This window comes from Tyto alba, unplaced genomic scaffold (assembly GCF_018691265.1).
Source record: "Tyto alba isolate M040663 unplaced genomic scaffold, T.alba_DEE_v4.0 Super-Scaffold_49, whole genome shotgun sequence".
In the NCBI taxonomy this organism is placed as follows: Eukaryota; Metazoa; Chordata; class Aves; order Strigiformes; family Tytonidae; genus Tyto; species Tyto alba.
Genome location: NW_024881325.1, coordinates 67,295 through 90,095, shown reverse-complemented (window position 1 = coordinate 90,095; position 22,801 = coordinate 67,295). Strand labels below are relative to the sequence as shown.

Sequence of the window (22,801 nt, the reverse complement as noted above, 5' to 3'; positions counted from 1 at the left end):
AGGCGGGGGAGAGGTTTACTGCACGTATTAGTGAGAACATACAAATCTAAGAACGAGTAATTATTACTGCCATCCACCAAAACCTATCTTGCAACTTGCCTAATTCATCACTGCAGTGGTAGAAGGTAAAGTGGTAGCAAAAGAAAGTTGAAAGACAACACCAGTCACAATGTTTTGTGACTCCATTATACCAATGCAAACTGTCAGTCCAGCAAGGACACAGGGTTAAAAATTCAGATTAGCAGTGAGATTCTGGGAATTAGCTGTCAAACCACCAAAGAGAGCTGAATGCCAGCTCCCTCAGGTACCTCTTGTAATCCCATTTTAAGTTTATAATCAAATCTCAACTGTCAATAAAATCAGCAGTTTCTCAGATGCTACTACACAAAGCCTTTTCCCACCTTTCGTCTAGAGCCAGGGAGTAAGAAGAATAGCCATCACTTAAAATGATATGATCTCTGACTAAAAAGCTGTTAACAAGGGAAAACAGAATTTAGGGGTACTCAAACAAGAGTATATCAATACTTAAGAGTTAAAAAGAAAAAAAAAAATCTCAGGGAAGGAGACCTTTCCCAGCTACTCTGTAGAACTTTGCCTTCAAATGAGTGAAAAAAATCCCCTGAAAACATATTTTGCTTTCAGACAAGTACAATCCTATTCAGTCGCTTCATATTTCACATATTATGAACAGATTGAAAAAGCAAGTCTAATCCTGCAAATATGAAATTTCCGCTATTAGGCCTAAATGCCAAACAAAAATGGGTGCCATGCACATAGACCCCAAACACACGAATAGATTCTATCCCCTCATCATGTCTAGTTCCAGGCTCTGGTTTCCATCCACCATGATGGAAGAGTAAATAGCATCACGGGACAGGCAGCTATTTATGTCTGAGCTAAGGGCTGCTCCAGAGGGAATTGTCTGTGAACATCTGGTACAGTCAACAGTAAAACATAAATATTATATAACTCTCAAACCATGCTCAGTACCAAGAAAAGATCAAGCTATCACTACAGCTCTGCCTCTACCAATTGTTAGGCAGCCCTGTAGGCTATTCACTTCCTGAAGCACTAAATTGACCAGGTAGATAAAAACATCTGGCCAGCCATAAAAAATAACATCCAGGCTGCCAAGTAATGACATTGCATAATGTTTTATTTGTTCATAAAATTATGCCTGCTTTCATCCAAAGACACCACTTCTTCAATTAAATGTAATACCAGCTGCTGACACAGTTTACTTAAGTGTACATGAGACACCTAACTCCATTTCTAACCAAGCTTCTTGTGTCCTACTCCTCATGATTTGTATCCCAGTTCTCACAGGATCAATAAACAGAGGCTACTGGAACAGGTTGCCCAGAGAAGTTGTGGATGCTCCCTCCCTGGAAGTGTTCTAAAGAAAGCTGTCTTAGTTTGGGCTGAAATAGAGTTAATATTCCTTTTCAGGGACTAGATGAGTGCTGTGTTTTGGATTTAGCTTTGGGTTTGGTATGGGAAAAATGCTGATAGCACACTGATGTTTTCAGCTGCTACCGAGACTTCAAGGACTCCCCGACTCCCCATGTCCTGCCCGTGCGCAAGGGCACAGGGAGCAGGGAGGGAGCATGGCCACAGCACCTGACGCAAACTGGCCAGTGAAATATTCCATATCATGGAACGTCATGCTCACTATATAGAGGAGGGGTGGTTGGGAAGGAGCTCTCTCGCTCTCTCTCTCTCTCTCTCGCTTCCGGGATTGCGACTGTGGGATCTTGGTATCTCGGGGTCGCTGGCCGGGAATGGGCTGGGGATTGGTCAGCGGGTGGTGAGCAATTACGCTGTACATCGCCTGTTTATATATTTCTTTTTGTTTTCCCCCCATCATTGTTACTGTTTTCCTTTTATTGCCATTATTGAACTGTTTTTATCTCAGCCTGCAAGTCTCCCTTCACCCCTCTAATCCCCTCCCGGGTTCCCAGGTGGGGAGGGGGAAGGGAGGGTGATTAGCTGCGGGGGTTGGTTGGCAATCAGGCCCAAACCACAACAAAAGCTCATTAATATGAGCCTATATGAAATGTCAGTTCATAAGTATACACAAGTAGTTTCTTCAGTTGTCACACAGTCACAAATATCAAGACGACTTTGCAGGTCTCACTTTCTTGAATCACAAAAACTTTATTCAGTATGGTCAAATAACCCTCAGCAACACTGAAAGCTCCAGTATCTGTGGACTGCATTGTACTAAATCTATTTAAACATTTGTTTTTAAAACACTATTTTTGGCCAGCAAGTTGGCCTTTTTAGGCAAGATGTAAAAAAGACCAGATGTACAATTTGTGCTAGCTCTCTGCTATAACAACGTAAGTGAAAGATTTACGACATGAGAATACAGAGGCCTGGGTAGGGATCGAACAGATACAAAACCTCTGTCCACAAACTAACATGAATTTTGGAAAGTGGAACACAAATTCTGCCTTCACATGTGTGAATATAAGTTTGTTTCAAATGTGAAGGTGCACCTAACTATGTCTAGTCATTCATTTTAAAAGGAACATATTATAACACATACTATAGCATGCATTATATCAGGTAAAAACATTTTCTGAAGTTTCCCAACGTAAATTAATGACTCAAAGAGCTATTACTATACTGCTCTACAACCAAACACAGTCTCCCACAATTCTCATTAATCAACTCACAGACGATTTCAACTCTGCCAAGTTCTTTTCAGATCTGCACAGGCAGGGACAGCTGCAGCTCTCCTCTATTTACCATAAAAACCCAACACAGTGCAATACTCGTCTTGAGAGCCCAGAGAGGAAGTGAGAATAATTTACCAGAATAAAACCAAGTATGTACTTTATATATCTGTAAGTAGTAACCAAGAAGAGAAAAGAAGGACAAGATCAAGTGATTCAAACAAGTACAGCTAAATACAACAACTAACCCATTTACCTGAGTTTTTACTATCCATTTGGATTATAATAATATGCTTATGTATCACCAAAGCAAAAAAATGCCTAAACTTTCCAAATCCAAACCGAGGAAAATAGAGAAATCCAATTGCAGCATACGCATATACTTACTTACCTTGTAATTCTGATGGGACTCAAAGTTTGACAGCGGAGTGTTGCATGCAGTTGAAAAAGGCATGACCTTAACACCTCTATACACCAGTCCTTTATCATACAGTTGCTTGAAAACCCACCTGGAAGTAAACAAGGAACATGGAATAGCAGTTGGCATTTCTAATTTAGTAAATCAACTGCAAAATGGTGTTCTGCTCTAGCTAGAGTGCCATTCTGATTGATACTATTTAAATAATCAATCAATTAAAAGACAATATTTGCAGATCAAAAGGAAAGGGATAAATTCATTGCAAGTGTATCTCTGGCCAATTTTTAGTTTTAGTCAATTCTACCAGCTTAGTTTTCCATGCACCAACTGTACAGCTCATAGTATTTACATGAAGCAAGTCTATATTGCTGATTAATCCTTCTCAAATTTCTTCAACACAAAGACCATCTGAAATTTGAGCTATTAACAAGGCTGAAATCAGTCATAATTTAGAGAGAAGAACCACAGTGACACAACTGTTCACTTATCACGTGACCTTAATCACCTACTACAGCAACCAGTGCGACAGAAGAGAGACAGATACAGGTTAGAGATACCTGCAACCCTCCCTGAGTAAATCCTGACAACTTGAAGAGCATTTTTCACAAGGGGACACAGCTAACCATGTGAAGTAATGAACTCAGTTTTATGGTCCCACAGTTTCCATTAACCTTCTCCTTTATGAGCTCATCTCTCTCTGGATTCAGATCCTGCCCAAGATCAGTCTTACATTAATCCTTAACTCCATTTATGAAATCTTCAATACAGCCTGCAGCATATTTGGATCCTTTTGTCCTCTTAAAATAATCAAGACAGCACATAATATTACAATATGACAAACTGAGTCAATGCTCAAGATGAACGTAAGCTGGAAGAGAAATATACCTCACATAGCAACTCATCAAGTGTCCATGTGATGGACAAACCCTTATGTTCCCCTGTATCTGAACAATGCAGGGTTTACTAAAGGACCATCAACATTTATCTGCTTATCAGGTCTCACTGATTTACAAGCTTAGGGGTACAGTCTGCAGGTTAGCTACCTTAAAAATGAAGACAGAAGAGGGCAAGCCTTAAGTAATCATGCCAGATTCAACTCAGAAGTCAGAGTTCCTGCAGAGTCTAGTCATTCCAAATTCCACATCTAAATTTTTAAACACTGCCGAGTTGAAAAAACTCCTTTACTCAGACTATGTTTTCAAACCACCCTGATCACTTTTCTGGGTCCCTTTCCAAATAAGTAACTCATTGCTAAGCAACAAACCCCATCCTGGCAAGCAGCACTTCTTTCTGCAGGCTGTCATTTTGTGCTTGAGAATCTGGACCTGTATTTAAGTCTGTGTTAACTTCTGTGTTTGAAATACTAAATCTTCAACACTAAACACAAGCAGACTATTGCACTGATTTCTATCTGCAGCCCGAAACGAGAACATCAAAAGATATGCACTGGCCTGCCATCATGGAAGTCATACAGTATCTTAATCAGACTGATTATTACCCTGCAGATTAGACAACTGGAGAAGATATAGTCTGTCATATGGAGAAGACATGCAGTCCACTCAAATTAATCCATGGGCCTCCAAGTAAAAGCCCATTGTTTCCTATGAGTGGTCACTAACATTAGGAAAATTAAGTAATCTGAACTCTAAGATAGATAAAGCCTAAGAAATCCTCAGCAGCATGAAGTTCTGCCACAGATGAACCAATCACAAGTCTTTCAGAGCTGTGCACTCCAATGAAGGTGCCTTACCTTACACATACAACTCAGAAGTAACCTTGTTAAAGTAGTAAATGTCACCCACAGGCAAGTTGTGGCTGCCTGACCCCTAACCCCAATCTGAAACACAGCAGTGAGTCCATCTGTTTTACAACAGAGATGGTATCAACTTAAACTTGCATAAATATAAACCAGTCTTCTATAAAAATGATTCATGCATATAGTTTTATCAGCTTTCAGCATATACATTTAAACTCGCTAACTGCAGAAGTCTTCGTGCAAGTTAAAAAAAAAAAAATTAAATGTATGCTTACCATCTCAGAACATAATTAATGCAGACTGTGACAAGTGACAGCATTTATACTGAAGGTGTTCTACTTGCCTTTCAAAAACAGTTAAGTAAAATATCTATAGAAAAAAATATCTACCTTATCTCTACTTTCTAAAAGAACACTGCTACTAATAGCACAGAAGAAAACTACTCAGGAAAACACTGAATATTTAATTCATCTGTAAATATAACTGTAAAGTCAGGAAATTGTTCAGGAAAGGTGAACACTAGATGGAGCTGCCAAGTGAAAAATCCAAGCCAGCATCTCCCTCTTGTGGTAAATCTGCCCTATTGCAAACCAAGTGTACCCCACTTGTTCCACTCCTGAGCAGTGGATGGGCTTTCAAACCACACCAGTCTCCAGAGCTCTCACAGTCCATAATGACCACTTGTTGTTTATCATAACCTCTACTCTCATCCATTCCAACATAAGAAGAATTACGATTGAGTCAAGACCACGACTTGATGCAATAGCCCTCATTATCACTAGAAAAAGCTGTTCTGTTACCTTGAAAAACACCTCATTTCTGTAACAAAAAAGTTGCTGAGAACAGTTCCTGTGTGACTCTCAGAAACGCACAGCAGATGACTCCCAAAGCGCTTCCTGCTAGCAGCGCTGCCCACCTAAAACAAACCAACTGCTGAAGATGAGCCTAGTTCTAACAGCAAGAGTCAAAGGCGGACATCACGTTTTGCTTAAAAAAAGAAAAAACACATGATATTTTAGACAATAACCTATCAAATCATGTTTTAACCCTTATGCTTGCAAAACATTGAAAATTTGCAAGAAAGAAGCTCTAGGTTTGTAAGCCAAAATTGAACCTGCAGTCTTTTCTGAGGAAAATAAGCTACCAAAGCCACAAAGCTACTTTCTACTGACAAACAGAAAATGTTTACTCGCAGAAGTTAGAAATAAAACCCTGTTCATCTAATTCTGCTACATTTCTCCTCAAATGTAAATAAATTTACTTGCATCCTCTTGGCTGTGGGAACAGCCCTTACATACTCCTTTACTGAAGAAAAACAAGATTAAGGAAAAGATGAACTCAAGAGACGTATTTCAGCCACTTGTTAACAGAAAATCCCATCCCTGAAGATGTAAGGTATCTTTAACTTCTAAAATGGATGACACAAACTGTAAACAGTCTGTTGTTCCTAAAGTGTCATGAGGGGATGATACAACTGGTTTGTACCTAGTGAGTAACCAAGGCTGTGAGTTACTCTTGCCACAGAGCCAAGAATTAAGAACTTTGCTACAATATTCGTGGATCCAAGTCACATACACACCATCCAAACACCACATGGATATAAGAACTCTTACAATGGAAGTTTTTGCTTTCAAAAGTTACTGAATCAGTCAATGATTCAAAGATCCATCAATCAGTCAACTCAAAACACCCTTGGCAGCCCACACAAAATCCAACATCCCACAGTATTCTCCAGCAGACGCAAAAGCAAGCTGCCCTCTTCAAATACATACATCCACTTCACATCGAAGAGAAGGATGTGATCTTAGAGCTTCAAGTTCTTAATGTCATTCCTTTGGGGTATCAAGTGATTTCAAGTGATCAAGTGGTTCTGCTTGCAATGACTCAGTATCTAAGGGTTTTTTAAGGGTCTGAAAACACATAGCTTTCCAGAAAATGAAAGTACTTATTACTAACATTGAGAAATTATTGTCAAACCCGTATATAGTGCTTTCCCCCCTCCTTTTCCTTTTAAAGAAAAAACACACAGGAATTTTAAACTTCATTACCAGCAAAGACTAAAAGGCAAAACATTAAAACAGCAAGATCTAGAAGTGTATGATTTCAATGTGCCCATGGTGTATAGATAAACAAACAAAATTATTGCTGTGTGACCTAGCATTCATGTCAAGATGAAGTAACAATGTAATAGTCTCTGTAGACTTAAAAACAACAACAACAAAAAAAAAAAATCACAAACACTACACTATATAAGAAACCCTGTCATCTACAGAGTTCAGCAGACTGCATCCAAACAGCACCATAAGCAACAGAGATTCTGAAGAAAAGGTTCTCTTGTGACTCATGAGTAACACTTGAAAGACAAGATGAAATCAAAAAGAAAGTAACGATCAAAAACAGATACATGGGGACGAAAACCAGAAAAAAAGGTACTCAAACAACACTGGACATGAGGGAAAAAAGCATAAATGTAAGAGGAACATGAAGTTCAATAACAAACACAGACAGTCTGTCTTTAGGATAGCATCTCTGAAAGACATTTTCTTAAAAAAGACAGGAAAAGCATTTGTTCCAGAGCCTAGGAATCGTAAGGACAGAAACTGTCAAGTCTTATGTTGAACTAGCAGTGAAAGCTTTAAAATCTCAGAACATAGAGAACGCTCTGCTTCAGATCTACCATCCAAGTTGTAATCTTTGCATCAGTGTGTTCAATGATTCTGGATCAAGCCAGAAGTGCAAAATACCTGTATAGGAGAAAATATAAATGTCTATATATAGCTACTTACCCCAAAGATCACCCAACTAAATAGGAGTTCAGCATATTCCTCTTTCAAAATACAGGTAAAGAGATAAAACAACAAGAACTGGAATGGTAAGACAAAATGCACAAAATACAAGTATGAGAGGAAAAAAAATGCAATGCACGTAGCTAGTAGAAAAAAGGACAACACATATTTCTTATAATCTCTATTTTTTCAGAGAATCCTGAAAGAGTAATGGAATACACAAAATGTAATAGTCATTCCTATAAGGACCCAGAGATCTGTTGTTCCAAAATCATTCTGGTTTAGTGATAGATAAACTCCACATGCAGAAAAAAAATTAAGTCAGAAAACAACTTTTACTGATTACAGAGGAAAAAAAAAAAAAAAAAAAAAAAAAAAACACATTATGATACAGTTGCTTTGATCTTTACAACAAACCAGTCCTCCTCTCCCTGGGAAGCCCCCATTCACTGTCTCACTGCAAAAGGCTAGGGCAGCTGGACACTGACATCAGTGACAGGGCTCATCTTGAGAATATGGAGTATGAAAAAACATCATGCCAAAATGAAAACAAAGCTACACATAGGGAGTCAGGCAACCCAAGGCAAATGTTCCAGTTTCAGGAGCTACCTACAACCTCTTCAACTGCAGCTTAGGAGTACAGTGGCACCCCGAGCCTGACACTAGTACAGAACATCAACGGGCAGGGCTGTGAGGCCAAAGACGATACCTGGTAAGGAAGAAAAGAGTGGTTCCCTCTTAATAACAACCCTAAAAGGGAAACTGAAGCTGGAACAACTAAGATGGGTCTGGTGGAAAGCTGGCAGAAATGGACAAAAAGCCCCACCACCAAATGGAGCTCCATACTGTGTTTCCATGGTAAAAAGAGCAAAGTTCTCAGTGTACAGCCATGATCTCAAACATACAGAGTACCAATTTTCTACTGTAACTAGGAAAGCTTTTCTTCCTCCCCCCAGCCACCATCTAGTGTTATCACAAAGGGACTCAAGAGTACCTTTTTAGGGAGCAGAAGTAGCTACGAAGTGTTTCCACCAGCTGTGGTTTCACACCATGCAAGCAAGCCTTCCAAAACATACACAGAGCTTTCGACTATTTTTAAAATTGAATTATGCTCAGACTGCAATTGCTAAATTTAGCCACTAGATGGTGATAGAAAACTGTTTAACTAACCCTAAAGTTGTGCAAAGTTGGAAATTAAAACCCCCGGGTCATTTGACCCAGAAACATGCCACAGCTCTGACCACAGAGCTATTCCCCTCCTCTCCTCAGCACTTCACAGGCTGTTTCCTCAGTGGCCAGGGAGAACTGTTCTTGAGGTGCAAACTCATAGCCAGTGTAAGAACTATGTAATAAGCCAGTAGTGAAGACAATCATTTAGTAGTTTTCTTTTTTTTTTTCCTTCCAAAGCTCATATGCTTCTTTCAGACCAACTGTAAATCAGAAGGAAGTTTAAGAACACAACAAACTGCTATCAAATTCACTGTATCTGTCTCATGAGCAATAAAAAAAAAAAAAAAAAAAAAAAAACACTAAATCATTCTCATTGTACCGCTTTCAGTGAAGGACAGATTTTCACTGAGATTCAAGCTTGTTGCAGGATAGATATACACGTTCTACAGAATTAGAACTTTAAAATTCTATTTAAGCTTTTTAAGACATGAAAAGTTGACTCTATCTTCACATGAGAAACCATTGCAGTATCACCTCTAAATGGCACCAACCTTGGATGTTGCCCTGAAATGTCTGCCAGGATGCCACAATTTTATCATTGGATGAAGTTTTGTTGCAAGTCAAAATTTAGCAGGCTGAAAAATCATTCTAGTCTGTCAACCACCATATGGCATAGCCCCAAAATGCTTACAAAGGAGCCATTTCCAACAAACTCATAAAATATGAAGAAGAATGCTCTTGAGCATTCTGAGCTCATACAATATCTCTACAAAATAATATAATATTAACAAAAGATGTATTTGGTGTTTGAGACTTAAACTATTTGAAGTAGAAATAATTTGGATAAAATCAGCCACCACCAAAAACAACATTTATTACACTAGCTCACCGAACTCAACATAAAGTTCATGGATGAAAACATCACATTCCATAGAAAGCTAGAAATTACAGTTGAGACCATTCCAGAACTGCAAACCTCAGGAGGAGCTGGATACAAAAAAAAAAAAAAAAAAACAAACCAAAACCACAAAAACACAACAGATAGGTTTAGCTGATTAAAAGACTAAAGACAAAATCCCTACCATATTGTAACCATAAAATCCATGGTTGCCATGCTCACTACATTATCTTTTTTTCTTCCTGTGTCTAAGAGCAATGTTCTACTCCCAGAGGCAGAACAAAAAACAAAACAGAAACCAAAAGATAAAAACACTGGACATGCCAGTATGGACATCAGGTTTGACAGTGCAGAAATTAATCTGCAGTTTCTCTTACATACGGAGCTGGACACTGAAGTTTAAAAACTTCTTCATTTAAATTTAAAAAGGAACTAATAATTTTTAAGAGATATCAATTTTAAGTGAAGCACACTAGAATCCACCATTCAAATGAACACTCCTAATGGACGTAAAAACGTAACTTCAGTAACATTGATTTTGAGTTTGATGATTGCCTAGGTAATGATCTGATTTTTTTTTTTTTTAAGAAAACTGTACATTATCCTGCCAAAAGCACTATTGTAACTAGTTACAGTGCTCTCAAAACATTATCTCCCTTAGCCTTGAAACAGGCATCCCACATTCCTTTCCCATTCCCTTTCTCCATCCAATCTATGCAGACACAAGTGGTTCCACCTCCTGTTCTACTGGAGAGCAAGCTGGCACTGCCACTGTAACATGCCCCTCCAAGACTCAGAAGACTTTCCAGAAAACCCAGTTTTTAAAAACAGACTTTTAAAAATTTGTTTCATTACATGATTACACAGAAAATTAAGAGCATCAGGAAGCAAACAAGTACAAAATTAAGAGGCTGTCTGTCTACATACTTCCTAAAATCTCATACCACAGAGATTTCAGATCCAAAGTTTATATTTTAGAGTCCGTAACTAAAGCAAGCATCCGATGAGGTAACCTCTGTAAGCCAGGTAGAAAACTAGAAATTTTCCTTCCAAGAGGCTGGGAGGGGGAAACAACAACAAAAAAAAACATGCACCAAAAAAAAAAAAAAAAAAAAAAAAAAAGGCTTGGGCTGTTGAGAGAGACCCTGCAGCTAGTTCAAGTCAAGTTTGGTTTTTAAATGGTCCTTGGAAGATGCTAGTTAAACAGGATTTAATGTGTCACTAAGTATTTTTGTAACTTCTAAAAAGGTTTCTTCTCAGTCTTAGCTTTATCACTATGCAGGGTTTCTTCAGCTAAGTTAGTTAAACATCTGCTCCCTTCCCATCATCTTTTCAATGCTCATTGAAAACTCACTGGCACTTCAGCCCTCTACAACAGCTTCAGAGATACCCAGAAGTTCTGTCAATCCTTTATGATAACTATATGTAACTAACTATACAATGAAAGGTTTTTAGTAAAACTAGTGTTAGAGAACATCAATAATACTTTAATATGCACATGATTTGTTTTTCAATGGCTTTTTCTCAGCATATACTCTGATAAAACTCTCCCTGTAATTCATCTTGTAATTCTGTCACCTAAAGGACTCAGTGTTATTTCTTCACTGTGTTTGGTCAATTTGATTATCCTTAACCTATAAGGTCATTTTGTCTTTTGGAATTCCAACAGTCACCCTGAATACATTGCCAAAAGACCCAAACTTTACTTAGCTCTGCACCAGGAGTCCAAGGCAGTTGTCAAACTAAGCTGCCAAGAACAAAACAGCAGATTCCCAGCCTCTAAATCCAGACTTGGAGAAGAGGTTTAGAGCTAAACTGAGTTTGGATAGTTTGCCCATTTGCAGTTGACAGTGTGAAGAACATCAAGAATGTAGAAATATGATGTAATTTCTTAAACAAGTAACAAACATATCTTCAGAATTGCTTTTAAGTTGGCATGGAGCAGTAACATTTCAGGGCTCGCTAAAGGCAGTACTGTTATATTTTATTTTGAAAAACCCTCCTTTCCTGAAGAAAAAATTAATTCCCTCACTTCAACTTCAAGGTATTTCACATCACCTTAATTATTCTGCCTGCTGTTTATCTGAATTTGGCATGTTTCAAAACAGTTCTAGTCATATATGGACCAACATATGTTTACAATAATTGAAGCCTTCTTAACTTTCAAATTCATAATGCATACATGCAATGTGTGTAAGTTAACTTACCACACAGACTCCATGAACTCAGGATAAAGAGTTTTATAGTCATTTTCAAAATCAATCCAGCGTCCTAATCTGGTAACACTGAACTGTTAAGAAACAAACACACAGATTGAAAGGCATCTTTAATATTAAGATCTCAATATATTTCCAATATTTATTCTGTAAAACAGCTTGATTTTTTTTTAAGTGCAGTGTTTGTCCCCTATCAATGAAACACATCGATGAAATATTTCAGTCTGACAGGAGTTCCAAGCAGTGTATTTAAAGCGGCAAAAATAAGCAAAGAATTAAACCATTAACATAATGGTTTAGAACCAAGGTCACACAACAGGCAAATGTGTTCGGTACTACTAAACAGAAATGGTGGATCATTCAAGGTTCAGCTTAGGTTCAAATGCCTGAAAATTGCTTCTATTTTTAAAACTACTCATTGCAGAGACAGTCAAAATCCAGAACACACAGTCTATCAGCTTTCACTTATGTGAAAACATGATGTAATTCGAAGACAAAGAAATGCTGAAAGAAATTGATGTGTCACAAGAAGTTAACAAAACTATTTCAAAGCCAATTGCCTTCTTTGACTTCCCAAAGCTATGACAGGTCAGCCAGAGACCACAAGACTGACAGGTGTTAGTCCCTGTCTCAGGACAGATTATGGTCACGTCTATTGGCACAGAATATGAAAACTAATGAGTAATAAACTGGCCGTGGGATTCACTGGGCAAGTAGTACTCGCTTGCTGGTTTCACAGCGATCGGAACCCCTAGCTCTGCAAATAACCGAGCCCCGAGGCACCTGTCCTGACACTGTCAGACACAGACCACACTGGATGTCAGACCAGTAAGGCAAAACCAACATAAATAAATTCTCTCACCTCTGTATTTTCACATAACATCTGAGTTCCTGAAATAGATCAGGTTTGATTCTGACCTTTAAGCCACTCTGACATTCCACTCTTAACATCCAAAGCCTAGAACTGATGAGTACAAGGATCCACCAGGTTGGATTATTATATTTGGTCTCAGCACTGAAAGATCTTATACATCCAAGGAACTGTTTATTTTTTTCATATGGTTCAAACATTTACTAGCCACTCCAGAGAGAAAATAAAAACTATCTCCAATAGGAATGCTGGCAATTCTTCTCCTAACACTATCCCAAAATATTTTAATTTATTACCAGCCAAATCACAAAAAATATATTTAAATGAATTTTTATTAATAGCCTAGGATATATGTCTGTGTGTGGAAATACACACATATACATGCACAAGTTTATGCACAAAACAAAATACAAAACATATTTACCATACAAAAGACTAAGTATTTGGACTAATCAGCACTGCAAAAATACCAGTTGCTGAAGACACAGCAAGTTAAAAGGAACAACTATAGAAAACAGAACATGAACCAGATCGAATACTTTTATTTCTAAAAGCTGCAAAGACTCATTGATGGTGCTTTTGAAATACAGAATTTCAGTATATAGATGAATGATTGTATATTTGAAAAAACAAACTCTGTGGTTTTCATCCAGCCACACACTTAGATTTAAGTTACAGCTGTTCTAGCAAAGGCAGCTGTAGTTTCTCCAGATACTGGCCACAACTTCAAAACGCTCCCAAGAGCAAGAGGCAAGTGATACTTAAATAGGAAATTGCTATTTCAATCGAAATTAATATAGCAGGACTAAAGAACATACAGAGAATTGAGATGAAGCAGAACAGCTTCTGCATGAGGTAAAATTAAAGAATTAGAACTATTCTGCCTAGAAAAATAAACAATTCATGATAAAGGTTTACTGGAAACCATATTGTAGAACCACAGTTCTTCAAACTATGTATAGGAAGGCCTTGATAGACACTGTTTAGAGGCTATCAGTATACCTAAATTCAAAATGTAGCTAAACTCAAGAGGAAAAAAAGTCTGTTATCAATTACAGACTAGGGAAAAAAAAAAATCCTTTGGCCTAGGAAGGCCTTGTGCCATAAAGGCTGTAAAAATACCACTTGTTGTTCCATGCTTCCTTTGGCAGTTGCTAGGGAGTGCTGTCACTGTAACTCAGTGGCACAGCTAGGGAAGCACCCGGGCTCACTCCTCAGCTCCAGAAAGCCATAGAAAAGAGTCATCACTTCACAGGCATATCAGACTGACAGCAAATACAAAGTACTGGACTAAATCTACTGATTCTGGCTACACTGCTAAGGACAAAAATAAGAAGCATCAGGTTCTATGAACAGGATGAATATTACTCAAAGTTAGCTATAAACCTGTGCATCTCTCAAGAAAATATCTAACCCTTCTACTTAGAAGAGCCCTCCAACCTCAAGAGTCCGCACAGACCAATGCTCTCCCTATCGCTGTATTCATGGGATGCAAAGTTTAGACCAGTATTCTCCTGGAAGACTGAGGGTTTACCTAACACATATTCTGACACAAAAATCAGATGCTAGAACTTCTGCTGTTCCAGAAATACAAGCTCTAGTCCTACACTCTGGCAATGAAAAGACTGGAAAGGAGCCGGGGAAGCAGGGAGGTTAATGCACATTTCCATTTTTGGTTCCATCTGAAAACCAAAGCCAGATCTTACTTTCAATCTTCTACACAGAACACAAGGAAATAGGTAACTTATTCAATACATCTAGTTAGACACTTTGAGCTCCAGGTTACCTTAACGTAACCTCCTCTCGACACCCCAGCAGTCTCCCTGTTCTGAGCCACAACGTTGTTCCTTTTGTTCCCCTTTCAGGATCACCAGTGAGAAACACAGCAGCTAAATACATGAGATCTACACACATAATCAAATATACAGGAAGATGAAGTTCACTCCAGCTGAAAAACTTCTGCATATATACAAATAGAAACACATAGCAGAATATGCACTGAGTCTTTACTTACCTCCCATTCCTTTGAGTATCTCATCACAATTCCTCTGCACTGATTGTTGTATTCTTTAATCCCCATTTTAGCCACATCCTCTGGCCCTTTAATGCCTAAGGTCCTGTCAATCTCATACTCCTGGAGCATTGAAAACAACCAGACAAAAAACCCACACTGTCATCAAGTTTTCAGGGCTTTCCTGGATAGTTTATTTATGTTCCATGCATTCTAATGAGGCTAAAGGGCCTCCTTTATCCTTTTGGTATTTCATGAGTATTGCACATGAACTAAGCACATATTTCAAAGGATAACCCTGGTGTGATTGTTTCTTTACTATCTCTAGGGGAAAAAAACAAACAAACAAACTACATTTTCTGACATAAACAGCAAATAAATACGTGTTTATAGCAATGAACAGAGTGCTTGGAGTAGAGCAGGTGAACAGTAAGAAGCACCTGAAATCATCCACATGCAAAAGCCAGAGCAACACATCAGACAAAGAACTTCCATTTCTATTTTCGCAACAGACAGGCATAAGAGCAATAGAAACGTGACTGATAAGCAATTAACAACATGGGAAGGAGAAACCAACAAAAATATCTGTAGGCAGATTTATTACACCTACCACAGGCAAACCATGGCAATCCCAGCCAAATCTTCTGTCAACATGAAAACCACTCTGATGAGCAAATCTGGTTACTATGTCTTTAATGGTTCCTGCAAGAATGTGGCCATAGTGTGGAAGGCCAGTAGCAAACGGAGGGCCATCATAGAAGTTAAACCTACAACATAAGAAAACATTCTTAATTAAATCAAAAACTGAGTAGCAAATCTTCAAACAGGATATCTGTATACTTATGCTTCTTATGTCTTAATAGAAGAGGAAGAAACTGATGCTGTCCTGATATCAGTCAGCACAGGTATCATGTTGGCCGTGGGAATAAGGAAACATTTCAACTCATCAATTCCTATCAATGGCCAATTCTGCCACGATTACTACTGAAGTGCCAGCATGCTGCTCTACAGCTAGCAGCCATAGGAAAGAGTTGTCCTTGCTTACCTGCAGATTTCTTTTATAAACCCACCAATCAGGTAATTACAAGTTTATTACTACTGTTTGAACAGTGTAGATTCTTCACCAAGTGAAACATCAGCAACAACTGACACAACACCAACACCAGCCAGGACTGCTCTAGGCAAAGGGAGCAGCTGTTAACAGAACCGAGGCAAAAAAAAAAAAACGTAACTCCAGCTAAGCCAACTTAGCATTGTCACAGAAAGTTGCTACAGCTTTTAACAGATTCTTACCTAGGTCTATTCTTTGATTGCTTTAGGCATTCATGGAAACAATTAAGGTTTTTCCAGAGCTGCAGTATCTTCTCTTCCTCATTTGGAAAAGTTATATTTTCTGGAACTTGTTGAACCATTCTTTCCCAGCAATGACCAAGCAGAAAAAAGAAAATACATTGGGAACAGAAGTGAGAAAAAAAATTACTTCACAAATACCATTTATTGTCTTACAAATCCATATCACCAACACAAATCTCAGTTTTTCAAAGAGATTTATTCGCTGTAGACTTGGAAGCAAGCACTATATTCTACAAAAAGCCGAATAATTTTGATGGACTAGCACCAAAGTTTCATGACAGGAAAAGGATTCTCCATTCATTCCACAATGATCATTCATTTTTTATTATGCTTTTATTTTTGTTTCCCATAGAAAACAGTCAAAGAGTACATTATTTTTTGGTGACAAGTTTGGAGTTTTTCCTTTAGGAAAAGTTTCTGAGTTCAAACTAACCCTTTAGCATCAGTTTGTGAACTAGCGAGACTTTAAGTGCAGGAACTAAAACTAGCGATGAAGAGGCTCCTTTTCACTGTACATCTATTCCTACAATTTAAAGGTTTAAAACAGCATTTCTCCATCTTGCTAGGCCATCATTCTCAGATGCTCCTAAAAGCAGCTAGACTTCAGATAGCACAGTTGAAACACATTGCAAGGAAAGACAAACATGTGGGAAGAATCTGAACAGACAGATGAGGAAAAAGCTCAGACCTCATATGTGAATCATGAAAGGCTCTAACTTCCAGAGTACTGGAAAAACTTCTAGTCTTTTTTTTTTTTTTTCCTTCAGTTTTACAATTATGTCAGAACTAAGCCACAAGGGGCTACTTCTTCCTAGCCATTTCCTAAAGGTCTTGTTTTATTTGGTGGCTTTTGGCCACCAGAGCCCAAAGCTATTCTTCAACTCCGAGTAAGTAAATTAAAATCACTACAAGCAACATCATGCACGAGCAACAAAGGGAAGAGAATTCTCAACATCATTAGAAACACACAATAGAGCTGCCTGGTGTTTCAGACCTACTACAAGATTCAAAGAGGTCAAATTTCAAGAAAATGTTACAGCAAGCACTAAGCAAAAGCTATGGGGAACAAGGATATTTAAGACAGCAGTTCCATGACAGAACACTGGTTATGAAGGTTGTACTAGGATTGCGGTAAAGAAACAGGCTCTCCCACCTGTAACTTTCGTGTTGGTGATCCTTAACACTTACACCAGAATGAGCTGAGCACTACCATAGCCTCGAGTTCCCCTTAACATTGCAGAATTACAACTAATAACATGAGAACTGAATCTTCTGACTTACTCAGGTTTGTCAATTAAACATAAGCAGCAACAAATGCAAACACATGAAGGCAATACTTCCAGTTACAGTTGACACGCTGCTTGGTAATGCTAACGTTCCAAAACATTTACTTAAATGAAACCCAGAACACCACAGTAATTGCTAGATCAATGCTTGAGCCCCTATGAAAAAGCGTGCCCCAAAATGAAACCTACAGACAAATTGCACCATTCCTACTTTTTGCATGATTGACAGATCGTTATCCCCACTAATATATCCAAATTGTCAAGAAATTCATTGAGAAATCCACAACATAGTACACAAGCAACACAGCAGCTGGAAGGAGAATCATGAGCTGACAAGGTCTGGATGGATTCTTAAAAAGGTAATAACCAGTCTCAGCACAGGAAGTTACAGCATATACAACTTGTACAAGAGTTTCCACCATCACATCTCAAAGCAGTACTAATTAGGTCATGCCATTTCTCAGTAATTTCATCATACCCCCAAGATCACACAGACGATGGAGATGATGAAAGAATTCAGCCTTCAAGCTTATTTCCTACAAGCCAGTTGACTTGAGGACTAAAGCTCTGCTCATTTTACTTCGATCAAGCTCAGCCTTCACAATTTAGTGATAACCGCAAAGGTTTTGGCAACTGGTCCAGTTGTCAAGTCCCTATAATCTAATAAATTAAATACACGTTTAAGTATTGGTCTGTAACTGTGACAGGGCTATGGAAGCTGCTCACGTATCACAGATTCCATGCGTAAATCACAGTATCATTTTCGGCCCATTTCTACAAACTGAAGCACTGAATGTACAAATCAAGTGTCCAGTAACCACAGGGCACCAATTCATACACACTCTTATCAATATTACAAAAGAAGTTTATTATGTTAAAATCAGGAAAAAAAAAAGAATATTGATTAGAATTAACCTCTAACAGTCACTACTGCTCTGTTTTTTTCAAGTTACAAACAGAATTTTAACAGATTGACTTAAAAGACAAACCACATTTAAAATCTATTAATGGCTCAACGTCAGCTGAGCAAAAAAGCAAAGAAGACTTCTGCGTTCAGGAAAAGAAAATCAGTTTATAGACAAAGATATGAATAATTCCATGTACCTACAGCAAAAGAAGTTCGTTACTATAAGCCATCTAGGTATTTTAAATTATAAAAAAATCAAGGACAACTCATTACTTTGAACACATACTGCGTGTGAAAACATCACAGATGTTTCAGAAATTATTATACAAACACACCTAACAAAACAACTCTTTTGGACAACACTCCAAATTTACATACAGATTAGTAAACACAAGGGCTTGTTTCTCTATTCATTTTCTGTTGACAAGTGTTGAAGTTTTACACAGTGCACCACTGGAGAATTTTTTTTTGTTAAGTACACTCACTTTTTCTAAGATAACAACATTCAACAGGAAAGGAGTCAAAATTTGTAGATTGTACTATAGCAGACTCAAACGTATGCTGAGCTTCTTTTCTAGAAGAAAAAAAAAAAGCATTAAAATTATAGAAGCAAGTTAGAATGTGGGGGGTTTTCACTACTAAGATTTTTTTCTTTAAATCAATATTTAATTTTTCAATAGAAATGCCACTATGAATAAAGCAAAACGGTATTTCAGAAATTCACTGGATTTAACTTACATAACTTACAGATAGACAATTAAAACAAAGTGGATTTCAATAAATTACTCGGTTTGTTGACTGAGAAACTGAAGAGATAAAAAGAACCAGTATGAACCAAAAGTGTACAAATGGTCTCCTAAATTCAAGGGGTTTATTGTCTTTTCCTTGTTCCAGTCAGCTGCTCCCACAGGCTATTCTATGTGAGAGACTTATGCACAAACTTCCCTCCTGAAGCAAGAAGAAGCCTCCTTTCTCCATCTACAGATGCCTTCCCCAAAATTAAATAATGTGTTATTTTATACACACAGAGAGAAGTAGGCTCCCCATTCCTACCTTTTTAGGTACGGAGCTTTGAGGCAAGGCAATTTCTGGGGTAACGATATTCTAAACTGTTCATGTGATAATCAAAAGCATCTAGAACACACAGAAACAACAAAGTTTAACATAAAAGGAAGGATGGATGGGAACAGAATGCTAAGCTACGGAATAAATGTTGCTTCTGAAAATCTTGTGCTAATGCCTTATACAGGAAATAAAACTGCAACACTAGTCAAAGACCTGAGAATGGGTGAGAAAAAAAAAAGTCATAAACACCTACCTTTAAAACCTCTTTTTTAAACTGAACAATCTCATCCTACTCTAACTAGCACTTTATATAAACCATCAAATATTTGGAAATGCAAGAATAAACTTAGTTTAAAAAAAAAAGTTTAAAATGGAGCAATCTATTTTCTTCTCCAAAAGGACATAAAGCTGTCACCCTTATGGCCAGTCTCCCTAACACTGCAAATTATAAGTATAATCAATTCAGGAAAGAATTAAAAACATGCTTTTTCTTCACAGAAGTTTTGGGTTTGATGGTGTCGCAGAACATCTATAATTGTACCTTATTCATATCAGACTGAAAACGGCCTGATTATTTAACTGTTTTATTTGATGGGTCACAAAACTGAGGTATCAAGATTAATTCATCTCAAGATGAAACACCACCCAAGATGGACTCTAGCCCACCTCTCCCCCAGCAAGGAGTGTTTCTTTTCATGCTGAAAAAACAGTTAAAAGATCACTAAAAGTGAGCACTCACAAATTAATACTATGTTTAGACACAAATACATTTCATACTATGCAAGAACTCAGTTTTACCCTGTATCTTATCACACCTTAAGTAATTGTTCCTGCTGTCTTCATACTACCTTGAATAAAAGTGCAAAATTTGTCATTGTGAAAAAAAAAAAAAATCAAGGTTATTTTGAAATAACTTTAAACTATGTATTTGAAAAAAAAAATCAAAAACTAGTGTCAGTTGAGTTAGCAAATGCTGCTGTTACGTGCCAACAAAACCCTGCTATTACCTGCCAGTCACTTCCTAAGCATGTCACTATAACAAACTGAAAAATATGCTTTCTTCAGCTTCCAGAAGGCTCCCGGGGGGGCGGGGGAAGCGAACATTTGCTGAGGATCAAAATATCAAATCCATCACAGCTACAGTAATCAAAAATGTGCCTTCCTCCAAAATAAAAATCCAATATTAAAAGGATGCTGAAGGGGAATGCTTAAGATATATTATACATTGCAAGGCATCTTAGGTTATCCGTTCGGCTAATTAATGAAATTAAACTCTGGTAGGTATTAAACTCTGCAACAAGGAAAGTGGTTAAGCTTTATTAAGTATCTATTTTAAGTGATCGCTAAATTCCAGAAAAAGCAAAGAATCTGTATAGCACCGAGGGAAGCTCAAGAGCAAAACTATCGTTATAGCGAGGGCATACCTCAGCTCTAACGCCTGAAAAAGGCGGCAGTGCCGCCGAAGCCCAGCAGCGGGGCGCCCAGCCCGCCCGCCCGCCCAGCCGGGCGCTGAGGGGCCCCAAACCGCGCCGGGGGATGGCCGCTGAGCAGGGCCGGCGATCGCGGTACGCGCCGCCGCTTCTCCGGGACACCCGCCCCGACGAAGTGCCCCCCAAAACCCCGGGGGGCCGCTCCCCGCCCCGGCAGCGCTCCCACAGGGCCGGCAAGGCGGGGGGGCGGCCCCGCCGCCGCTCACCTCGCCACCGCCCGTCCCGCAGTGATGCAACCCCGCCGGGGAAAGCATGACAGGAAGCACCGGCGGCCACACCCGCCCGGGGCGGCCAATCAGCGCGCACGGCCCGCTCGGGGTGCAACAAGGCGGCCTCCCATTGGGCAAGCCGCGCTCCTGGAAACGCCGGGTCACGGCAGCGCGGGGCAGACCGGGAAACCCTTCCCGCCCTTCCCACCCTGCGCGCGCTCATTGGCCAGCACGGGGCGGGGGCGGAGCCGGGGCGGCGGGCTCCTCCCCCCCGTGAGGGCGGGCGTTCCGCTCACGGACTGAAATGGCCGCTCGGGGCGGTGAGTGTCGGCTTGATGCGGAGGGCACGGCTCGCTGCAGCGCCTGTGCCTTTGGAACGCGCCCAGTTACCACTCGCTCCCTCGGCCGCAGGGTTTCCCCCCGCACACGCGAGGGAGAAAAGGAGAAAAACCTCTAGCATGCTCAGAGTGAAACTTGGAGTTCAGGACAAACTAACAGCAGCATGCCCCGGGTGCCCAGAGAGACCCGGCCAAACACCCATCTCGGAGCTTGGCCTTGCCTCCGTTAAGGGAACACTCCTAAACATGTCGAGATACCAATTATTAAGACTAAATGCAACAGAAAACCCCTCCTCTACTGCTGCGCTCCACCTAGAAAAAAATAAACTTGTAGATGGGTTCCCATATGTCAAAGGAAACTTCAAAATTTGAAAAAAATACTATTACTAGCTGGCAACTGTAGCATTGTGAAATTACAAAACGCTTCCTTCCACCTACAGAAAGTGCTGAAAACAGCTGTGGAAAGGCTTTTGGCGGTGAAAACTGGAGGAGTCCAGGGAGGAGATGGAGACAGATGCTTTCCTAGACTGCATCCACACACCTGAACCCCTGACTGAAATATGTCACAGACAAGGAAGCTCAGATCGGTAATGGCCTGAACAATTCTGCTGCTTCCACGTAGTGCTTTTCAGTTGCTCTTAAAACTTCTACACCAATACCAATGTAGGTAATGAAGAATAGCTAGCTCTGGTTTGATTTCTAGGATGAGGTACACGATCAACTTGCAGGTCTGTACAGGGCAGCATCTCGGTCTGGGGATGTAGGACACATCCAGGTGCAAAGTGTGTCCCGTTAAGTGGAATTCTCACCTGCACAAAGAAGCACAAGCCTATGTTCTACACTGGATTTCGTACATCATTTCAGAAGAGCTAGAAGGGGCACTCGATCTGCATCCAACTCAGAGAAACACCACAGAAAATGTGAACCAAGGCCTGACTAAGCAGGGCTGACTGAGAGGGCAGGGAGGGACTGGGCGCACGTGCTTGCCGGGAGAGTCTCCAGTACAAACCCAATGCAGACTCCTGCCTGCGTGGATCTGGGATGTTCTGTATCCGGGAGGGAAGCTGGAAGTGGCAGAAATGTGTTTAACCTGTGTTGCTTTCTAATGCACCTAAAAGCTCTGAAAAAGCCTGTGACAGCTCAGAACCCAGAGAAGGAGGACTTGGCTTCCACCACCTGCTGCAGCATCCCTTCAGCTGAACATTTTGTTTGTCATGTTTTGGGTTTTCTGTTGTTTTTTTTTAAAGAAAATCTATTAAGTGTGATTCAAGATTGAAGACAGGCAGGTAAGAGAGGAATAAAATGCAGAAAAGAATGACTAATTCAGAGATTTTACTAATTTTACC

The 22,801-nt window shown here is 39.4% G+C and overlaps 1 protein-coding gene and 1 non-coding gene across 4 annotated transcripts in view; both read right to left on the bottom strand.

Annotated features, from left to right (window-relative positions):
• Positions 1 to 21,209, bottom strand: part of IARS1 (isoleucyl-tRNA synthetase 1) — a 107,915-nt gene extending 86,706 nt beyond the window's left edge. The window contains exons 1-8 of one of the 3 annotated variants that reach the window (XM_042807003.1): positions 21,115 to 21,193; positions 19,407 to 19,487; positions 18,839 to 18,927; positions 16,101 to 16,220; positions 15,418 to 15,574; positions 14,811 to 14,930; positions 11,917 to 11,999; positions 3,073 to 3,190 (exon numbers count right to left, since the gene is read on the bottom strand). In XM_042807003.1, the coding sequence (XP_042662937.1) occupies positions 3,073 to 3,190; positions 11,917 to 11,999; positions 14,811 to 14,930; positions 15,418 to 15,574; positions 16,101 to 16,219 (597 nt within the window). In that variant the 5' untranslated portion in view covers position 16,220; positions 18,839 to 18,927; positions 19,407 to 19,487; positions 21,115 to 21,193. Of the gene's footprint in view, positions 1 to 3,072; positions 3,191 to 11,916; positions 12,000 to 14,810; positions 14,931 to 15,417; positions 15,575 to 16,100; positions 16,221 to 18,838; positions 18,928 to 19,406; positions 19,488 to 20,842; positions 21,094 to 21,114 lie in introns of those variants that run through there. The other 2 variants (XM_032995821.2, XM_042807004.1) reach the window with 2 other exon arrangements.
• On the bottom strand, positions 18,137 to 18,272 carry LOC116962376. The gene has a single exon (XR_004407546.1). It is a non-coding gene; the product is annotated as a small nucleolar RNA SNORA84 (small nucleolar RNA).
• Positions 21,210 to 22,801: the final 1,592 nt, after the last annotated feature.